The sequence below is a fragment of the Nomascus leucogenys genome, chromosome 1a, assembly GCF_006542625.1.
Source record: "Nomascus leucogenys isolate Asia chromosome 1a, Asia_NLE_v1, whole genome shotgun sequence".
Classification (NCBI taxonomy): domain Eukaryota; kingdom Metazoa; phylum Chordata; class Mammalia; order Primates; family Hylobatidae; genus Nomascus; species Nomascus leucogenys.
In genome coordinates this window covers 1,306,287-1,328,581 of record NC_044381.1, presented here as the reverse complement: position 1 = coordinate 1,328,581, position 22,295 = coordinate 1,306,287, and the positions used below count along the sequence as shown (strand labels likewise).

At 39.1% G+C, this 22,295-nt stretch overlaps 1 protein-coding gene across 4 annotated transcripts in view; it reads right to left on the bottom strand.

The window, feature by feature from the left end:
• Positions 1-22,295, bottom strand: part of KANK1 (KN motif and ankyrin repeat domains 1) — a 202,126-nt gene that overhangs the window by 61,336 nt on the left and 118,495 nt on the right. For all 4 annotated transcript variants that reach the window (XM_030817309.1, XM_030816728.1, XM_030817854.1 and 1 more), the window contains exon 3: positions 6,631-6,750. In XM_030817309.1, the coding sequence (XP_030673169.1) occupies positions 6,631-6,667 (37 nt within the window). In that variant the 5' untranslated portion in view covers positions 6,668-6,750. The remainder of the gene's footprint in view (positions 1-6,630; positions 6,751-22,295) is intronic.

Sequence of the window (22,295 nt, the reverse complement as noted above, 5' to 3'; positions counted from 1 at the left end):
TGTACTTTAGGGTTTTACGCAGTTTTCTGAAATACATCCTTTTCACTTGATCTGTTTAATCAGAACTTCACAGATAGCACACTTCTGATTTTAAATGGCAACATAATAAATAACCTTGAACAAAGGAAAAACGTTCTACATGTCCAACTTCTGGCTTAGTCACTAGCTGTGTGAGCTCAGCAACTTGTGTTTTGTCATCTGAGAATATGGAAGGAAGGTTGGACAACTGAAATGAAAAGACGCCTTTCAGTTCTTACCTACATGTTTATGGCAGGCTCCTCCCTATGTGTTTATGTTTTACCCTCTCATCTATTCTAATAGTCTCCAACACACTACTTATGGGAGAATACAAAGCACAAATGAGAACACACATTTTAATCCTTCTGCAAATTCATTCAACCAGGAGACCCTGAAAAGTCACGGAGGGTACCCATGAATTAAAACAGCCGTAGTTGCTAATCAGCCAACCCTCTGCCTTCGGGGTAATGCTAACACAGATGACAGGTCTAAGACTCACCACCATGGGTACACCGCCTCTGCTGTGCTGTGTGTTTCCTTACAGATGATCTCAGAAAACACCAGGTTGGTTCTAGCCAGACCAGTCAGTGCAAACTAGTCTTACACTTGACAAATAGCACGTAATTCCTGCTATCAGGTTCACTGCAGTGGGCTCAGAGTTCTGTTTGAGAAACGCTCCTGCCCAGAAAAATATTTACACAAGCAAGAGTGGGGTACACCGCACTGCAGCATCCTGCGTACCCGGCCATGAGTCTGGCTCTCTCCGACTGACCCGGTCTTATCAGTGGCCTTTGTACTCATTTAAGATCAGCATAGAGACAAAAGCTGGAGCCAAATAACTGACCAAGATAACAAGATTCAAGCCCCACAACAGTTACTAAAGCCATGAAAACACTGTGCCCTTTAACCCAGTCATCCTGCTTCTTTGAAATTGTTGGGAAATAATAAAAAAGGAGGAGAAAAATGACCAGGCAAGATGTTCTCTGCAACATCATCTACCATAGGGAAAATCTGGGGGCAGTCCAAACATCCAAACAAAAAAAGAATAATTCAGCTGCTAGAAACACCATAAGGAATATTATACAGTCATCGAAAATAATAATTTGAAAACTGTTTTCCATGAAGACTTGGAAAAATGCAAAGGATGTTAAAGTCAAGAGCTGATAACCAAATCTATAAAAGCTTATTGAAACTGTTTTTAAGTTTGTTAGCCTGAAAAGGATGAAAAAGAAATACTAAAAATAAGACCTAGTGTGGAATTTTGAGTAATTCTTCTCTTCTGGTTTCCTATCAAGTTTTATGTTATCATTAATTTAAATAACTTTTTTTCTTTTTTTTTTTTTTGAGACGGAGTCTCACTTTGTCACGGAGGCTGGAGTGCAGCAGCACTGTGTCGGCTCACTGCAACCTTCGTCTCCTGAGTTCAAGCAATTCTCCTGCCTCAGCCTCCCGAGTAGCTGGAATCACAGGCGCCCACTACCACACCCAGCTAGTTTTTATATTTTTAGTAGAGATGGATTTTCACCACGTTGGCCAGGCTGGTCTCAAGCTCCTGACCTCAGGTGATCCACATGCCTTGGCCTCCCAAAGTGCTGGGATTACAGGCGTGAGCCACCACGACCGGCCTAAATAACATTTTAATGCAATTCAATAAGCATCTTTAACAAATAAATATGTATCTGTCTGAAAAAATACATATCCAGGCTGTAAAAAAAGAAATAGCATGAGGGAAAAGCTATAATCAATTGGGGAAGGCAACTATTAGCAAAAATAAAGATGATAAGAGCAGGCATAAAAAGTCACCTCCCAGTGCTCATCCGTTTATGTCATTTAACTGGGTTTAATGAGGATGTTAATACCACTCTGGCCCCAATATCATGGCATCCAGCAGGGCCTGACATGAGGGTACCTGGGATGCTTCCTGATCAGCAGCTCGTGACAAGGACAAGAGAACAAGGGGAATGGTGCTATCCCCTGATATCTGACCAGAACTTCATGTTTTAAAACGTGTTTTTACAGCTATTATTTTTTCCCCGCACAACCACCTTGTGAAGAAGCTAGGATAGCTATTATTATCTTTCTTTCACAAATAAGCCACCTGTTATTTGGCTTCTAAAGCATATCTAAGCTCTAATTAAAGTTTCACAACATTAATTAGTGTGTAGAGAGGTATCAATCAGTGCATCCAGTTTACAACATGATTCAGAAACTTGGGGAAAAAGCAGACTGCCTCATCCCTACACCCCAAAGAAACACAGCTATTTTCCTCACCAACGATCACCATTTACTTCCTAGCTGGCTATGAGAGAACAGTCAAGAGCAATTTATGATGCTCTTATCTCCTTAACAAAAGACATCACAGTACTGTTAGCAGTACCATAATAAAATGTTTTTTGTTTTTTGCCTTAGAGATAGGGTCTGGCTCTGTCACCCAGGCTGGAGTGCAACGGTACCATCATAACTCACTGCAGCCTCAAACTACTGGGCTCAAGCAATCCTCCCATCTCAGCCTGAGTAGCTGGGACGACAGGTGCATGCCACTATGCATGGCTAATTAAAAAAAAATTTTTTTTCTAGAGATGGATTCTGGCTATGTTGCCCACACCGGTCTTGAACTCCTGGCCTCAAGCAATCCTCCCTCCTCAGCCTTCCAAAGTGTTGGGATTACAGGTCTGAGCCACCCCATCTGGCCTAAAATGTTTTAAATTAATGAAAACAATACTGTACCAATCAAGAGAAGTAGGATGGAGGATCTCGTGAAAAAGAGATAAGTAATGATTGATTTTGATGGGCCGATGGTAAGGAAGGGCAAGGGGTGCAGTCTGGAAGGGGTACACAGGAACGGCTGCACACACAAGTAGAACACCATTAAACTGAATTTTAGATAAACAGTGAACACTTTTTTAGTATTTTTTTTTTCTGGCAACCGTGTACACAGGAGACTTCAACTTTCCCAAGAAGGTACAATCCTTGAGGGCAGAAATTTTTGCCTCTTTTGTTCACTGCTGTATCCCCAGCACCTAAAACAGCACATAGTAGGTGCTCATGTATATCTGGCTTATATTAATAAGGTTTATTTCTTAAGCTAAGTGGTGTGTACAAAGGTGCCTGTTATATAACTTTCACACATTTTGTATGTCTGAAGTGTGGCATAATACATTTTACAAATTACAGATTAATGAACAGCTCGTTTTAAAAGCAGTTTCTTTTACCCAGCCTCAGTGAAGGACTCCAAGGGGAAGTCAGAGTATAAAAGGTTGTGAATCACCCCTTACCCCATTTAAATGTTACATGGGGATGTCAACTTGAGATGATCAGTCGTCGGATGTATTGTGTGCCAAGGGCATGGGTTGGCCTTTCCCAGAGGCTCCTCTTTTGCTTGTTTTATTACTAAGACTATGGGAAGTGCTTCTTTTGCCACTGCCCTGACTCCATCGTCACATGAAATTTCCCCTCACGCTCTATGGAGCCCAAGCAGCAATTTTTTGAAATTGAAAAAACATATAATTTACTCCACATCTAAAACTGCTACTAAACCCAAATAGCTTATCCTTTTCTCATAGGAGACCAGTAATTGGGCCTCACTAGCTGCCATGAAGCCCTCTTTATCTCATCTTCATCTAGGTTCTCTAAATGTTATTTACATGCATAGAAGTGTATTTATAACCTGCATCTCTTACATTGAGTATTTTTTTAAACACTGGAGAGGTGTTTCTTTTGTAATACAAAGTGGGAAAAGGTAAAGGAATGATTTTTATTAACATATTCTCAGCCATGTGAAATATATAACATTTGACGACTATATAAAAAATAGGAAGACATTTATTTCTAGGTGGTATTATCACCAGTAATTCTTCCTTTTGTTTTGTTTTGTTTTGAGACAATATGACATGCATCTATACTTTTAAATTTTCAGCTGGGTGCGGTGGCTCATGCCTGTAATCCCAAAGTGCCCAGGTGGGCAGATCACCTGAAGTTATGAGTTCAACCCCAGCCTGGTTAACATGGTGAAACCTCATCTCTACTACAAATACAAATATTGGCCGGGCATGATGGCATGGGCCTGTAATCCCAGCTACTTGGGAGGCTGAGGCACAAGAATTGCTTGAACCCAGGAGGCAGAGGTTGCAGTGAGCCAATATCGCGCCACTGCACTCCAGCCTGGGTGACACAGCGAGACTCCATCTCAAAAAAAATTTTTTTTTTCTATGAGTGTCATATATATGGTGTACACACATTTGTGTTTGTATATACATATATGTATGTATATGTGTATTACTATGTGTGTATATACATATACAGACACATACACATATATGTATGTTTGCGTATATATTACTGTTTATGGTTAAATCTCTAACTATATTTGCTTATAGACATACAGGGGTCATGGTGACTAGAATAAGTAAAAAAAATCTTCCCCTGCACAGTCCAGATAACTGTCTGCAGTAACAACTCATACTCTGACACCCTGAAAATCACAAATCAGAGAGCTTTCTTTTGCTTTCAACCTCAATGCCCAGACCTGTTAGGCAGGATACCAGGTGGGAAGGAAAAGTTACAGCTTGCTTATTAGATCTCAGGAACAAAGAAAAAAGGTAAGTACAGAAGAAACCAAGTTGGAAAGGAACTAGTGGGGTAGGTATCTAAACCCATGAAGAAAGGATTTTGCCCAAGGCACCAGAAGAAGGTTGAGGTCTTGAGGCACCAATAACCTTAAACACCCCTTCTCCTGAGCGTGTCAATGGAAGCAAATGGAGGGCAAGGGAGGAAACCACATCATCAGAGGGAATTGAAACCCACCCACTACACTTGAAATTTCATAATGTTTCAATCTCCTCTCTCACCAAATATTTTACTGGAGAAAGTCATCATAATTCTGATTTATTTTATTTTATTTTTTGATATGGAGTCTCACTCTGTCACCCAGGCTGGAGGGCAGTGGTGCAATCTGGGCCCACTGCAACCTCTGCCTCCCAGGTACCAGCCATTCCTGTCTTAGCCTCCTAAGTAGCTGGGATTACAGGCATGCACCACGATGCCTGGCTAATTTTTGTATTTTTGTAGAGATGGGGTTTCGTCATGTTGGCCAGGCTGGTCTTGAACTACTGACCTTGGGTGATCCATCCCCCTCGGCCTCCCAAAATGCTGGGATTACAGGTGTGAGCCACTGCCCATAATTCTGATTTTTCTTACTTCATTTACGGTAAGTCCCCGAACTTCTCTGTGACATTACACAGGGATGATGATGACAGTAAAACAATAGCTTAATCTCATTAGATTATTGTGAGGATTAAGGATGAAAACGCAGGCAAGCATTTTAGGCACCATGGTGCATATTAAGTGTTCAATGAATGTTAGATATTATCATTCACGTCTTTATTATTGATAGCAGTCCCACAGCAGAATCTATAAAAGTCTCAAGAAGCTGGGCAGTAAAAAGGTCAAAAATGGAATGGACAGGGAAAGACCAGTCGTCCCAGAACAAACAGCTGAGTTTATCTGGGTTTGAGTTATCGTGTTCTACCCAGATGAGACACTTGCAGCTGAGACTGCTAGAATAAAAAGTCACATTCATGGGCTGGGAATGCCCACTTTAGAGGTCACTTCCTGCTGCTGTCTTCAGAAGTGCTTTATGGCTTACATAGCTCCTGTAAGTATGTTTCTGGTGCGCTCACTGGTCCTCAACCGGCAGGTGGACATACTTACCGATGGCTTACATGTGGAGAAATAGCCCTGCCCAGTATTGCACGGTTAGTGCTGGAACTAGGACTCAAACTCAGGTTTCCTGGCTCCGATTCTACACTTGCTCCAGTATATAATGTGGTCATTTGAAGGTGTACAGAGCCAGCAGAGGTAGGACTCTGGACTTAGACGCTCAGAAAAAATTTCTGCATAGACGATTACTGTTCTCACTCATTCAGCTATTTGGCAGACAACTCAAAAGAGAAATGAACATTTGCTATGTTGGGCAGGTTGTCCCCATGGCGATGTGTCTCTTAGGAGGATCTTCTCTGCATTTGGTGTACAGATTTCTCCCAAATCTCACAGAAGCAATATTGGAACAGAAAGTGAAACTACATAAGTCTCTAATATAACCAAAATAAGAATTCAAATACAGGTCTTTATGATTCATAATATGGCTTGTTGCATATTCCTAAGAGAATCACTTTACAGAACATATACTTCTGTTCCCTCCTTTCTCTTTGTTTAGCAACATCAAACAAAAGCTGCTTGGAGTGGATACTAGGAATTGGTTTTAAGCATCCAGACTAATTTCCTCTCTCCTCATTCAATCCCTCAGAAAGAAGTGCAAGAGGAGTATACATTACATTTGCATCAGCATTCAGGATTTACATTTGTCTTTCAACACTTCAACAGAATTGACTTAGGTAATAATTTACTCAACTGATTTCAATGCAGGACTCTAAGATAAAAGCAAATTTTCTGAGAGTAAAACAAAACAAACCGAAACTTCAATGGACGGAAAATTGCTTTGAAATCCCAGTTATCTAGGCAACTTGCTATTATCCGTTCATTATTAAAGAGAATAAAAAATTAGTTTGAGAAAAGACATACATTTAACACACACACGCCAGAGCACAGGGTTACCTGAGGCACTGCCGTTAACCTTTGTGGTGTGAGCCATGCTGGGTTGAGTCCAATGAAAGATCCAGAAAGGAGTGAGGAGTCATGCAAATTTTATGCATCAAGTTCTCAAAGGCATTCAACCTGAAACAATAAAGAGAGCCCCATCAAAAAGGATCATTTAAAAAATGTACAACACCGAATCTTAGACTTCCGTTTACAAAGATGACTGTTAACAGAGAAAGCAAATTGGAATAGGGGGAGAAAGACTGTAGATCCAGGAGGTGGCTGCATTGGACCTGGCAGTATGGAGATAACACCCACGGATGTACCAGTGGCTACATACTGAAAGGAGGTGTCTACACATAATACTCTATGGGAAACAAAATTGGTTCTCTAGAAATGTGACTATTTTAGGAAAGTGGTCACCAAATGCAAATGACCTCCTAATGTGTAGCACTCTACAAAATATTTTTGGTTTTTAAGCATATTTTCCTTTCCAAATTCTGGTTCAAAAAGTTCATTTATTCAACTGCAATTTCAAAGCAATTATTCCACCAAATGTTTACATTTTTAAAAAGATCAGCTTCATGGAAATTCTTTTGAGATATCTGAAGTCTTTCTACCAATGCCTCTTTCTTACACGCAACCACCTTTCTAAAACACAAATCTGATCCAGTCAGTCCTCCTCCTCTTAAAACAAACAAACAAAAATTCATTATCTCCCACTGTGCTGTTGGATAAACTTCAAACTGTTAGAAGCATTCGAACCAGAGCAACTCCATCTTGAATAGGGGCTAGAGAAAATAAGGCTGAGACCTTTATTTTAAGTCTACATTCGCAGGAGGTTAGGCATTCTCAGTCACAGGATGAGACAGGTCGGCACAAGACACAGGTCACAAAGACCTTGCTGATAAAACAGGCTGTGGTAAAGAAGCCAGCCAAAACCCACCAAAACCAAGATGGAGATGAAAGTGAACTCTGGTCATTCTTACTGCTCATTATACGCTAATTATAACGCATTAGCATGCTAAAAAAACACTCCCACCAGCACCAGGACAGTTTACAAATGCCATGGCAATGTCAGGAAGTTATCCTATATGGTCTAAAAAGGGGAGGACCCCTCAGTTACAGGAACTGCCCACCCCTTTCCTGCAAAACACAAGAATAATCCACCTCTTGTTTAGCATCAAGAAGTAACTGTTAAGTATAATCAGTTGAGCAGCCCATGCTCCTGCTCTGCCTATGGAGTGGCCATTCTTTACTCCTTTACTTTCTTAATAAACTTGCTTTCACTTTACTCTATGGATTCGCCTCTAATTCCTTCTTGTGAGAGATCCAAGATCTTGGGGTCTGGATTAGGACCCCTTTCCAGTAACAAAATGATAGAGCATGGCACATAGTTTTGAAACACTGGGGTCCACATTGGGCAATACATTCATTTTATATTAATATTTCTATTTAAAAGTTACCTGAGATTACTATAATAAGACTTATATTTCAATCACAAAATTTAAAACAAAAAAAGAAAAAAAAGAAAAAAAAAACAAAAAAGAACACTGTTTCCCCTTTGGTTTTTGCAAATACCTTCTGAAAAATACTAGCAAATAGTAAACAATAGTACACACAGAAATTCCATTTCCATTGTGCCCAAACTCTGACTCTAGACCCATGAAATCAGAAGAACTTGGGTGAAACAAATTCTAAGTTGAGAATTAAAGTGTCAATTCAGAAACCCACATGACCTCTTAACAACAGACTAAAATAATATCTGTATACGCTAATTCTAATGCAGCCATTGAAATCATATAAGTTTTTAATAAGGTAAAATATTCAAAGTATGTTGGTTAAAAGAAAAACAAAATTGTATACTATCCTAAACCTAATTTTATTAAAAATATGTATGTGTATATGTACATATTTAATTTAAACGATGAGAAGTAAATGTACCAAAATGTTCACTGTGGTTGCCTCTGGGTGATGAAATCATGGATTTTAGCTCTTTTCTTACTTTTGTAATAATAATTATTAAAAATAAATATTTAGGCCGGGCGCGGTGGCTCACACCTGTAATCCCAGCACTTTGGGAGGCCGAGGTGGGCAGATCACCTGAGGTCAAGAGTTTGAGACCAGCCTGACCAACATGGCAAAACCTCGTCTCTACTAAAAAATACAAAAATTAGCCAGGCCTGGTGGTGCATGCCTGTAATCCCAGCTACTCGGGAGGCTGAGGCACCAGAACCACTTGAACCTGGGGGGAAGAGGTTGCGGTGGGCCGAGACTGCACCACTGCACACCAGCCTGGGCAACAGAATGAGACTGTCTCAAAAAATAAAACTAAAAATTTAGACCCTTTCTGTCAATGTTGTTTTGTTTGCTTTAAAGCCCTCAGGGAAAAGAAAAAGTATTTTTTAAAATGCTATTCAAAAAAGGAAACCATCAGGCTACAATCATGAAGATTATAAGGGGTCAGAAATATAAGTAAATAAAAAGGAAGGAAAAGGAAATGGCTGACTGCTTTGATCACACAGGGTGAGAATTTCTTGCCACTTAGTGAAATTTTCCTCATTGTTTAAATGGGTTTGCACCACAGTTCAAAGCTAACTACTATGAAAGCAACTCAGTGTAAACTCAAAAGGACACTTTTTTCTCTCTCTTTTTTTTTTTTAAACAGATTGCTTCTGACAAGCCTGCCCCCTGCATGGCTTTTCCAGCTACACTGACTAGCATTGTGTTCACCTGGAGAGAGGAGATTCTAAACTGTCCACTCCCTGCTGACCCTTAGTTTCTGGCTGGTGGCACACCAGGAGGATAGGACGGCTCCAGTCTCCCTGATGAAGGGGTAATCACCTGACTTTCTCTTGGAAACAGAGGCACTGGTTCAGGTCCACAACACAGAACTTGGAGAGCAATAACCTTTGTGTGAGCAGTCATTGCTGGCTGAATCAAAAGGCAGGCTTTAGGGATAAACACTGTCTTTTAAGAATAGAAGTGAATGTCTATACATTTCTGACAAATGCAGATTTATTAAAAAAAAAAAAAAAAAAAAAAAAAGAGGAGACTGGGAAGACCAGAGAGGGAGGGGTGGGCAAATGAAGGGGCAAAGGAAAGAAGCCCAGTTTCTGGAATTATTCAACTAAGTATGCTTTTAAAAGCTAACAACCACAAAACCCTAAGCCAAACCCTGTTTACTGGCCCCTTGCTAGCCTTGTGTGTTTGCATTCTTGCTCCATAACGGCTTGTAAATACCACCATGTAAAACCTTGAAGACAAACAGAAGACAAGAAGGGACAAGCTACATGTGCTAGGGGTGAATGAAGTATGTGTCAAGGTATTTGGATGGAGATGTGCCCAGAATCTTCCCAGTCAAGCTTAATAAACTTTGGCCCAAGGTCAACTCCTGTTATTGAAACTCTTTCATCTGGCAGAAGATCTTTTTCTCAGATCCAAATTGGTGCCTCTCCCCCTTCCCCAAACTGAATAATAAAACCAAAATAAGGAGGAAGCCTAAAATTAGGAACTATAAGCATATCACTGGTAAAATAACAAGACACTGTCGGCCGGGCGCAGTGGCTCACGCCTATAATCCCAGCACTTCGGGAGGCCGAGGTGGGTGGATCACTTGAGGCCAGGAGTTTGAGACCAGGCTGGCCAACATGGCAAAACCCCATCTCTACTACAACTACAAAAATTAGCTGGGTATGGTGGTACACGCCTGTGATCTCAGCTACTTGGGAGGCTGAGGCACAAGAATCACTTGAACAGGGAGGCAGAGGTTGCAGTGAGCCGAGATCATGCCACTGCATTCCAGCCTGCACAGCAGAGTGAGACCCTGTCTAAAAAAAAAAAAAAAAAAGAAGACACTGTCACTGGGTATGGATCCTGGCAGTGTCTATGCAAAGAGAACAGTTGTATATTGTGTATTGATTTTTCTCAGTTATTGTTCATGCCGACAGGCGGCCTCAAATTGTGAGGGCTCATTCTTCTTAATGCTATGCAGATTCTTATGTCGGTGCATTGTATAAACCAGAAAAGGTTTGGCCACAGTCCATTCCTGTGTTACAGATCGATAAATTGCTTCTTTTCTCCCTCATAGGACAGTGCAAACCAGTAAATCTTAAGTGGTACAATGGTGGCTTAGTTCTCCTAGCTAAGAAAAAAAAGACTCCTGTGAAAGGATTTAGGAAAATACATCAACAGAGAAAATAAAGAATTTGTCTTCATCTCTATTTATTTCAGGAGACTGAAGGATGCTGATGCATGTTTTAGTAGATCGCGAAGCAAGGTACAATGAATGACAGAACCATTTCATGAGCTGACCCCATAAATACTTTACATTAGCTAAAATGATACAAATATGAAAAACAGCACACTAGAACTTTGATAAAAATACACCAATGCAAACAAGTAGTTACATAAAATTGAGATTTGATATATACTCTAGCACTGCTAAACTATCAAATGCCACTATCTGAGTTAGAAACAAGATAATGCTGATGATAATATTGATGGTGATGTTGATGGCAGCTAATGTTAATAGACCTCTTACTATTAGTTATTGAAATACAAAATGTCACCCAAAGTGTATCATTAAGTACTACTAATAAAAAAGATGTCACTAATTAAATGATAAAATGCTAATTAAGAAATTACATTCATTATAAGACACATCCTCATTTCAGAGGCCACATGAGAAAAATGCATATCTTACAACTGATGCAATTGTTACATTCAAGGGACTTTTAAAAACACTCAACAGTTATTACCTTGTTTAAACTTCACAACAACCCTACAAAGTATTACCCCTTCTCTCCACTGTATACAGAAGAAACAAGCACAGAAGAACTTGCTCACATCACACAGCTAGTATGACAGCGCTGACATTAAAGCTGAGCAATTCAGCCCTAGGGTTCTTGTGATTATGTGATTTAGAGTAAGGGCACTACTGTTTTAACAAATGAGAACTAAGGGCATAAATGAGTGATGCATATACGTAAGGTAGTCACCTTAGTTACGTACATGCTTACTGCAAGGAGGCTTTAAGCAAATCCTTTTTAGATAAGAAAGCTGCATCTCAGAATTTTATGTAATTTTTTTTTTCTTTTTTTTCTTTTTTGAGACGATGTCTTGCTCTGTCACCCAGGCTGGAGTGCAGTGGCGCAATCTCAGCTCACTGCAACCTCCACCTCCCAGGTTCAGGCGATTCTCCTGCCTCAGCCTCCCAAGCAGCTGGGATTACAGGTGTGTGCCACCATGCCCAGCTAATTTTTGCATTTTTAGTAGACATGGGGTTTCACCATGTTGGCCAGGCTGGTATAATATGTTTTTAGGGCAACTGTATTTGCAACCTTATTCCTTGGAGTAACACATTTAAGAGCCCGAAGTACTTACATGACACACAGGAAATTTTTCTCGGTACTTAACCAGTACACTCTTTCTCTTTTTTTTTTTTTTTTGAGACAGAGTTTCGCTCTGTCACCCAGGCTGGAGCACAGTGGCACCATCTCGGCTCACTGCAAGCTCCGCCTCCCGGGTTGACGCCATTCTCCTGCCTCAGTCTCATGAGTAGCTGGGACTACAGGCACATGCCACCACGTTCAGCTAATTTTTTGTATTTTCAGTAGAGACAAGGTTTCACCATGTTAGCCAGGATGGTCTCGATCTCCTGACCTTGTGATCTGCAGGCCTTGGCCTCCCAAAGTGCTGGGATTACAGGTGTGAGCCACCGCGCCCAGCCCCAGTACACTCTTTTCTAGACTGCACAGAATTAGTAGAGCAGCCTTGATTATCAACCTTGTTCTTTATATGAATGTCAACTGTTTAAAAAATCAAATACTTTCTACACTGAAAAACAAAAAACAAAAAAAAAATTCCATCAGGTAGGTTCTAAATGCAATGGTAGGAGTTTCAAAAATGCATGAAAACTAGGGCAGGATACTGGAATCAGATTCTTGCCACTCAAAATAAGAATCATACTTTAAAAATGTAGATGAAAGCTGGCTTCACTCCTCCCCACAGAATAACCAAAATAAATATACATCAGCGAGATTATCACCAGCAATCTCCCAGAACTCATGAAAGAGAATGGGTCAGTTCCTGGGGCCATTGAGAAGTAAAAAAACAAACAACAACAAAAAAAAAAAACTCCAGCAGACAGTAAGAGAATCAGATTTTCATAACTGTGACACCCTTCCCCCAATCTGCCTGGTATCAAGCACAAGTAAAACTTCCCCCAACTCAGATTCTACACTAGAAAAAGTGAGATTAAGTTGGACACATAACTTGCTTATCATCTTGGCTTCTTTGGCAGGAGACCTATCCATGCCTCAACCCATGAGAAGCATCAGGAGTGCCTGAAGGGAGATACCACCCTGTGGACAGCGGGACACAAAGGGAGGAGGCAGGATTACCATCTCCAGCCCTGGAAGCTCCGCTCTGTAACTCAACCAAAGGAGATGCTAAATCAGAGTCGCTGTTCAGCAGCACTACGTTGTAGGAGGTAGATTCCACAGGTCTCTTGGGCATGAACTCCTAGCCAGCCCTTCCATACCACAGGGATAGCTCCTTTGGAACCTCCCCCATTCCAGCCAGGCAATCCTCTGATCCTTTGCTAAAAGAACAGAGGCAAACCTGGGTTTTAAGTACCATCTAGTGCTGAAAAAGAGGCAATGACCTAGTGGGAAAAATGTGTAAGAAATTCAACCGATAAATTACAAATAATCTCTAAGCAAACATACCAGTAAAAACCAAAACAGACTAGACAGAGAAGACTGGAATAAATAATAAATCCTTTAACGCAAAGACACAGACATATATTCATAAGAACATGGAACCATGACCTCCCCAAATGTATAAAGCAAGGAACCAGTGACTGACCCTAATGAGATGATGATTCATGAGCTCTCTGACCAAGAATTCAAAATAGCAGTTTTATGGAAACTCAGGGATCTCCAAGATAACACAGAAAGGCAATTCAGAAACTTATCAGAGGAATTTAATAGAGATTGAAGTGATAAAAAATCAAACGAATCTTGAAACTGAAAAATATATTTGCTAACTGAAAAATTTACTGGAGGCTCTCAACAGCAGAATGCATCAAGCAGAGGAAAGAATCAGTGAGCCCAAAGACAGGCTCTTTGAAATTACATACAGGAGAAAAAGTAAAATGAAGAGAAAGATATTATACAAACATTGCCTACAAGATATAGAAAATTACCTTAAAAGACCAAATCTAAGAATTATTGGTGTTCAAGAGAAAGTTGAGCAAGAGTGAGGGGTAGAAAAAAAGCTTACTCAAATAATAACAGAAAACTTTCCAAAATATGAGAAAAATATCCAGGTAGAGGAAGGTCAGAAAACACTAAACAGATGTAACCCAAATAAAACTACACCCAAGGCATATAATAATAAAACTCTGAAAGGTCAAGGACAAAAAGAGGATACTATAAGCAGCAAGAAAAAAGGAAGAAATAACATACAAAGAAACTCCACTTCATTTGGCAACACACTTCTCAGTGGAAACCATATAAGTCAGGAGGAAGTGGAATGATATTTTGAAAGGGCTGAAAGAAAAAACCCCAAAAAACCCTGCTATCGTCAAATACTTTATCCAGCAAACAGCAGAAATATCCTTCAAGGAGAGATAGTCTTTTTCTGACAAAAGCTAAGAGAATTTACCACCACCAGATCTGTCTTACAAGAAATGTTAAAGAGGGTTCTTCAATCTGAAATGAAAAAAACATTAATGTGCAAAAAGAAAACATTTGAAGGTATAAAACCTACAGGTAACATCAAGTATAGAAATCCCCAGAATATTCAAATACTGTAATTGTCACGTGCAGTCCACCCATAAGTTACCCATAAGTCTAGTATGACACCTAGAAGACAAATCTATCAAAAACCATAACAGCTACAGCAACCTGTTAAGAGACAGGCAATATAAAAATACGTAAATTGAGACCAACAGAAGTCAAAATGTCAGGGGATGGAATTAAAGATGGAGGGTTGTTTTACAGTTTTTTATTTATTCTTTTTTTGTGATCTAAGACAGGGATTTCCAACCCCTGAGCCATGGACCAGTACTGGTCTGTGGCATGTTGGGAACCAGGTCACACAGCACTGCCTGCTCCACCTCCTGTCAGATCATCAGCAGCACAGATTCTCATAAGAGTGCAAAAACCCTATTGCGAACTGCAAGTGCGAAGGATCTAGGCTGAGTGTTCCTTATGAGGATCTAATGCCTGATGATCTGAGGTAGAACAGTTTCATCCCAAAACCATCCCCACTGCCCGATCTACGGAAAAATTGTCTTCCATGAAACTGGTCCCTGGTGCCAAAACAGACTGGGGACTGCTTATCTAAGATAAGCTGTCATCTCTTTAAAATAACTTGTTATATCTGTAAGATGTTTTCTATAAGCCTCATGGTAACCACAATGTAAAAACCTATAATAAACACACTAAAAAAAAAAAATTAAAACATAGTTCCAGAGAAAGTCACTTAACCATAAAGGATGACAGGAAGAAAGGAGGAGAAGAGTTACAAAACAACCAGAGAATGGCGTGAACCCCAGGGGGCGGAGCCTGCAGTGAGCTGAGATCGCGCCACTGCACTCCAGCCTGGGTGACAGCGAGACTCCGTCTCAAAAAAAAAAAACAAAAACCAAAATTCAAGAAACAAAATGGTAATTCTCCATTCAGAAATTTATCAGAGAAATTTAACAAAGAGACATTATTCAAAAAACCAAACAGAAGTCTTAGAACTATTAATACATTTGATGGACTCAAATTCAGCTCCCAAGTATATAAAGCAAACATTAATGATACAAAGAGAGAGACTGTAACACAATAATAGTGGAGGAAGTCAAATACCCCACTTTCACCAATAAACAGATCATCTAGACAGAAAACAAAGAAACCATTGTATCAAACTACACATCAGACCAAATAGGTCTGATATTTATAAAACACTTCACGCAACTATTCAGAATACACATTTGTTTCATCAGTACATGGAACATTCCCCAGAATAAACCATATTTTAGGCCACAAAACAAGTCTCAACAAATTTTTAAAAGTAGAAATCACATCAAGTAGTTTTTCTGACCAAAATGGAATAAAACTAGACATCAATAACAAGAGGAATTTTGGGCTGGGTGTGGTGGCTCATACCTGTAATCCCAGCACTTTGGGAGGCTGAGGTGGGCAGATCATCTGATGTCAGGAGTTTGAGACCAGCCTGACCAACATGGCAAAACCCTGTCTCATTAAAAATACAAAAATTAGCTGGGTGTGGTGGTGTATGCCTATAATCCCAGTTACTTGGGAGGCTGAGGCAGGAGAATCACTTGAACCCAGGAGGTGGAGGTTGCAGATTGTGCCACTGCACTCCAGCCTGGGTGACAGAGTGAGACTCCATCTCCAAAAAACAAAAAACAAAAAAACCTTTGGAAATTATACGAAAACATGGAAATTAAACGACATGCTCCTGAATAAACAATGAGTTGATGAAGAAATAAGAACATTTAAAAATTTCTCAAAACAAATAAAAATGGAAACACAACATACCAAAAATCTATGGGATACAGTAAACACAGTACTAAGAGGGAGGTTTATAGCAATAAACATCTACATCAAAAAAGTTGAAAGACTTCTAAAAGACAACCTAACAATGCAGCATCTCAAGGAACTAGAAAAGCAAGACCAAGCCAAACCCAAATTTACTAGAAGAAAGGAAATAATAAAGATCAGAGCAAAAATAAATGAAATTGAGATTAAAACATTACAGAAGATCAACAAAACAAAAGTTTAGTTAAAAAAGAAAAAACTGACAAAACTTTAGCAAGACTAACTAAAAAGAGAGGACCCAAATAAATAAAATCAGAAACCAAAAAGATACAAAACAACAGAGACCACAGGAGTATAAAGAATCGTTAGAGACAATTGCCAACAAATAGAAAAATCTAGAAGAAAAAGATACGTTTCTGGACATATACAACCAAAATTGAACCATGAAGAAAGAGAAAACCTCGCTAAACCAATAGCAAGTAATAAGATCAAAGATAGAATTAAAAGTCTCCTATCAAAGAAAAGTCCAGGATCTGATGAATTCTACTAAACATTTCAAGAAGAACTATAATAATTCTACTCAAACTCTTAAAAAAAAAAAAGATTGGAGAGGAAGGAATGCTCAAACTCATCCTGCAAGGCCGGCATTACCCTGATAGCAAAACCAGGTAAGGCCATAATAATAATAATAAAAAAGACAATGATAGGTTAATTTCACGGATGAACACAGAAAAATCCTCAACAAAAAATATTAACAAACTGAGTTCAACAACATATTAAAAAGATCATTCAACATTATCAAGTGGGATTCATCCCAGGGATGCAAAGATCGTTCAGCACATGCAAATCAATAAATGTGATATACATTAACAGAACCAAGAACAAAAACCACATGATCATTTCAATAAGTGCTGAAAAGTATTCAATAAAATTCAATATCCCTTCTGATAAAAACCCTCAACAAACCGGGTACAGAGGAAACATACCTCAAAATAATAAAGGCCATATATGACAAATCCACAGCTGACCTCATACCAAACAGGGAAAATCGAAAAGCCTTTCCACTAAGATCTGGAACAAGACAAGGCTGTGCACTTTCACTACTTTCATCCAACGTAAAGTGGAAGTCCTGGCCAGACAGTTAGTCAAGAAAAATAAATAAAGGTATTCATATTGGAAAGAAAGAAGTCAAATTTGCTTTGAATGTAGATGACCGGATCTTCTATTTTTAAAAACCAAAAAACTATTAGAAGTAATAAGTGAATTCAGTAAAGTTGCAGGATACAAAGCCAACACACAAAATTCAGTAGCATTTATATATACCAATAGTGAACAAGCTGAAAAAGAAAGAAAGCAATCTAATCTATCATATCTACACAGAATGTAAAATACCCAGGAATCTTTTTTTTTTTTTGAGACAGGGTTTTGCTCTGTCACCCAGGTTGGAGTGCAGCAGCGTGATCACAGCTTACTGCAGTCTTGATCTCTTGGTCTCAAGCAATCCTCTGACTTCAGCCTCCCAAGTAGCTGCAACCACAGGCACATGCCACCACGTCTAGCTAATATTTTGATTTTTTTGTAGAGATGAGGTCACACTATGCTGCCCAGGCTGGTCTCAAACTCCTGGGCTCAAGCAATTCTCCTGCTTTCGCCTCTCAAAGTGTTGGGATTGCAGGTGTCAGCCACTGTGACTGGCCCCTAAGAATCAATTTAACCAAAGGTGTGAAAGATCTTTACAAGGATCACTATAAAACACTGATTAAATAAATAGAAGATGAATCAAAAAATGTAAAAGATATTATTCCATGCTCATGGATTGAAAGAATATTGTTAAAATGACAATCCTACCCAAAGCAACTTACTGATTCAATGTAATCCCTATCAAAATACCAATGATACTCCCCATAGAAATAGAGCAGACAATCCTAAATTTTATATGGAACCACAAATAACCAAAGCAATCTTGAGCGAAAAGAGCAAAGCTGGAGGCCTCACACTACTTGACTTAAAAATATACTACAAGGCTATAGTAGCGAGATCAGCACGGTACTGGCATAAAAAACAGACACAAACACCAATTGAATAGAATAGTGAACCCAGATATAAATTCATGCCATTTGCAGCCAACTAATTTTTGACAGAGATGCCAACAATATGCAACAGGGAAAGGACAGTCTCTTCAATAAATGGCACTGGGAAAACTGGACAACTATATGCAGAAGAATGAAACTAGACCTCTATCTCTCACCATGTACAAATATCAAATACAAATGGATTTAGACTTAAATCTAACGCCTGAAATTATAAAACTACTAAAAGAAAACATTGGGGAAATGCTCCAGGACACTGGTCTGGGCAAATTTTTTAAGTTCTCAAAAGCATAGGCAACAAAAGCAAAAATGGACAAATGGGATTACCTCAAGCTGAAAAGCTTCTGCACAGCAAAGGAAACAATCAACAAGGTGAAGAAACAACCCATAGAATGAGAGAAAGTATTTGCAAACTACCCATCTGACGAGATAAATAACCAGAATATATAAGGAGCTCAAACAACTCAATAGCAAAAAGTCACTAATCTGATTTTAAAAAGGGCAAAAGGCCTGAACAGATATTTCTCAACAGAGGACAAACAAATGACCAATGGGTATAAGAAGTGCTCAACATCAGTAAGTATCCAGAAAATGCAAATCAAAACCACAATGAGATATAATCTCACCCCAATTAGAATAACTTTTACCAAAAAAGACAGGGAATAACATGCTGGTGAGGATGTAGAGAAAGAAAAATCCTCACACATTGTTGGTGGGAATGTAAATTAGTACAGCCACTATAGAAAACAGTTTAGAGGTTCCTCAAAAATATAAACGTAGAATACTATATGATACAGCAATTCCACTACTGAGTATTTATCTAAAAGACAGAAAACCAATATATTGAAGAGAGATCTGTACTTGCATGTTTATTGCAGCACTATTCATATTAGACAAAATATGGAACCAACCTAAGTGTCCATCAATGGATGAATAAAGAAAATGTGGAGGCCAAGGCAGGTGGATCGCTTGAGTCCAGGAGTTCAAGACCAGCCTGGACAACATAGCAGGACCCCAACTCTACAAAATAATAATAAATATTTAAAAAGAAAATGTGGTACAAATACACCATAGAATATTATCCAGCCATAAAAAGAATTAAATTCTATTTGGAGCAAGATGGATGAAACTGGGGGTCATTATGTTCAGTGAAACAAGCAAAGCACAGAAAGACAAATATCGCATGTTCTCACTCCTATGTGAGAGCTACAAAAGTGAATCTCATGAAGATAGAGAGTAGACTGGTGGTTACCGGAGGCCGGGAAGGGTAGCGGGGATGGGGGATGAAGAGCAGTTGATTAATGGGTACAAATACACTTAGAAGAAATAAGACTTGGTGTTCGATAGATCAGTAGGATAACTACAGTTAACATTAATCCAGTGTATATTAATACACTGAAAATGGCTTGAAGAGAATAATTCAAATGCTCCTAGCATAAACAACAGATAAATATTTAAGGTGACTGATATCCCAATTATCCTGATTTGCTTATATGAATGTATCAAATTATCACATGGACCCCGAAAATATGTACATTTAATATATATCAATTTTAAAAACGAAAAATATGAAAGGAGAAACCATTTTGATATGAAAATTCTAGATCTTTTTATAATACATCACAGTATTTTTGTTCATTTAACAATAAAATTTAAAAGGCAATATAATTAACTTTACCTAAAATCTGGAAAAGACAGAATATACAAAAATTATTCAATCTTGCAACCCTAACAATTGTTATCACTGGAAGCTACTTTCAATATTTTATATACTTGTATGAATATTTTAATTAATTACCATAATACATTTTAAAGACCTACAATATCCTAGAATATGTACAGGCACTCTTCAGTTTCTATGTTGGAGGCATAACAAAGACTAAGGCATTGCACCTTCACACACTAGAGCTGGAGGCACATATTATAGAAACAATTATAACAGTAGCGTATACACAGTTCAATTCCAATCCATAGAAAGGTGGTCTTATTTTGCCTGAAAAGGGTGCAAGTGGCCAAAAAAATTATTCATAATAAGAGATCACTTGGCCTAAGTCTTAAAGGATGAGCGAGTGCTTTTCAGGACAAGAAAGGTGGAAGGGCATTGTAGGCAGAGGGGATGGCACATGCAAAGGCGAAGGATGAGAAGAAGGGCATGGCAAGTAGCAGCTGGGGCCAGAGCATGGTCTCCTTATGAGGGCTTAGTCGTAAATGAAGCAAACTGCCAGAGACAAAGGTGACCTTTGTAAGAAGACTGGGTAATAAAGAGGAACCTTAAGGAACTAGATTCTACAAGAACCAAACTGAAAAACACACATACACAAATACAAATATTTTACCCTAACAAAAAATGCAGAGCTCATTTGATTTCTTCAAGTAAGTTAGCCTTTCATATGGACAACCAAAAACCTGTCTTATTATACATCAAGTATGATCACTCACAAATTCCTGTAGACTACACAAAAATAGTCAATATATTAAAGTAACAAAAGTATGTTGGAGTAGAAACTCTGGCCACAGTTTATTATCTGATTATCTTCCAGTGATTTCCAATACTGGCTCCTACCACAGGAAGAGTAGGGGTAATATTAACCAGCTCTTAGACATTTTGCAACCAAATTACCCAACATGACCCAATCCCATTTGGCTTCCTCGAATATAGTAGATAATTTTCTTGGTATGAGTGGGTTAGAGGTGAAGAGAAATCTCAATTACGGATCAAGATCTAAATTATAATCTGTGTTAGTCAGTTTCTATTGCTACAAAGCAATACCTGAGACTGGGTAATTTATAAAGAAATGAGGTTTATTTTGCTCATGGTTCTGCAAGATGTACAGGAAGTGCAGTGCCAGCATCTGCTTCTGGTAAGGGCCTCGAGAAACTTAGAGAAGGAAAGGGGGAGCCGGCGTATACATGGCGAGGTGTGGCGCAAGAGAGCGAGAGGGAAAGTGCCAGGCTCTTTTTTAACAACCAGCTCTCTCATGAAGTAAGGGGAAAAAGCTCATTACTACAGGAAGGCACCAAGCCACTCATGAGGGATCCTTCCCCATGATCCAGACATCTCCCACCAGGCCCCACCTCCAACAACAGGGATTACATTTTAAGATGAAATTTGGAGGGGACACAGATCCAAACCAGATCAGAATCTTACTTGGATACTGGCTTTCATTTCTAATGTAGGAAAAAGGTTGAGATTTGCTTATTAGGGAAATTTTATGCTGTGTTTGTCCAAATGATTATACTTGCAACTTCATTCTTTGGGGTAATATAGGTAAGAAGCTGGTGGAGGTATTTTTATCACAGGCACAGGAACAAATTAAAATGTCGACAATAAAGAGAAAATATGGAAGAAACAACAGTAAATAAATTCATTTATTCATTCAACAAATGAGTGCCCATTGTGTGCCAGGCACTGTTTTTGGCACTTAAGATATAGCAATGAACAAATTAGATACCTACCCACCCTCTCCCCCAAGGTAATCTAACTACAGAACTGTGCTTTAGGCCCAAAGAAAATTAAATGTAGGTTCATACCGCGCTTAACAGATTAGCTGTACTAAAAGCTAATTCCTGACTCATCTTTTTTGCCTTAGATATTAGTTCATTCTCACAATGCTAATAAAGACACACCACAGACTGGGTAATTTATAAAGGGAAGAGGTTTAACTGACTCACAGTTCAGCATGGCTGGGGAGGCCTCAGGAAACTTACAATCATGGCAGAAGGGGAAGCAAACGAATCCTTCTTCACATGGCAGCAGCAAGGAGAAGTGCCAAGCAAAAGCGGAGAAAGCCCCTTATAAAACCATTAGATCTCGTGAAAACTCATACAAGAACAGAATCGGAGTAACTGCCCCCATGATTCAATTACCTCCCATCAAGTCCCTCCCACGACACATGAGATTATGGGAACTACAATTCAAGATGACATCTGGGTGAGGATACAGCCAAACCATACCACCTTATCTGAAGAGTTCCCATGATAGCATCTGCCTCCTTGTGTCCCAAAGTGGGCACGAGTGTGTTCAGTCTTCCTA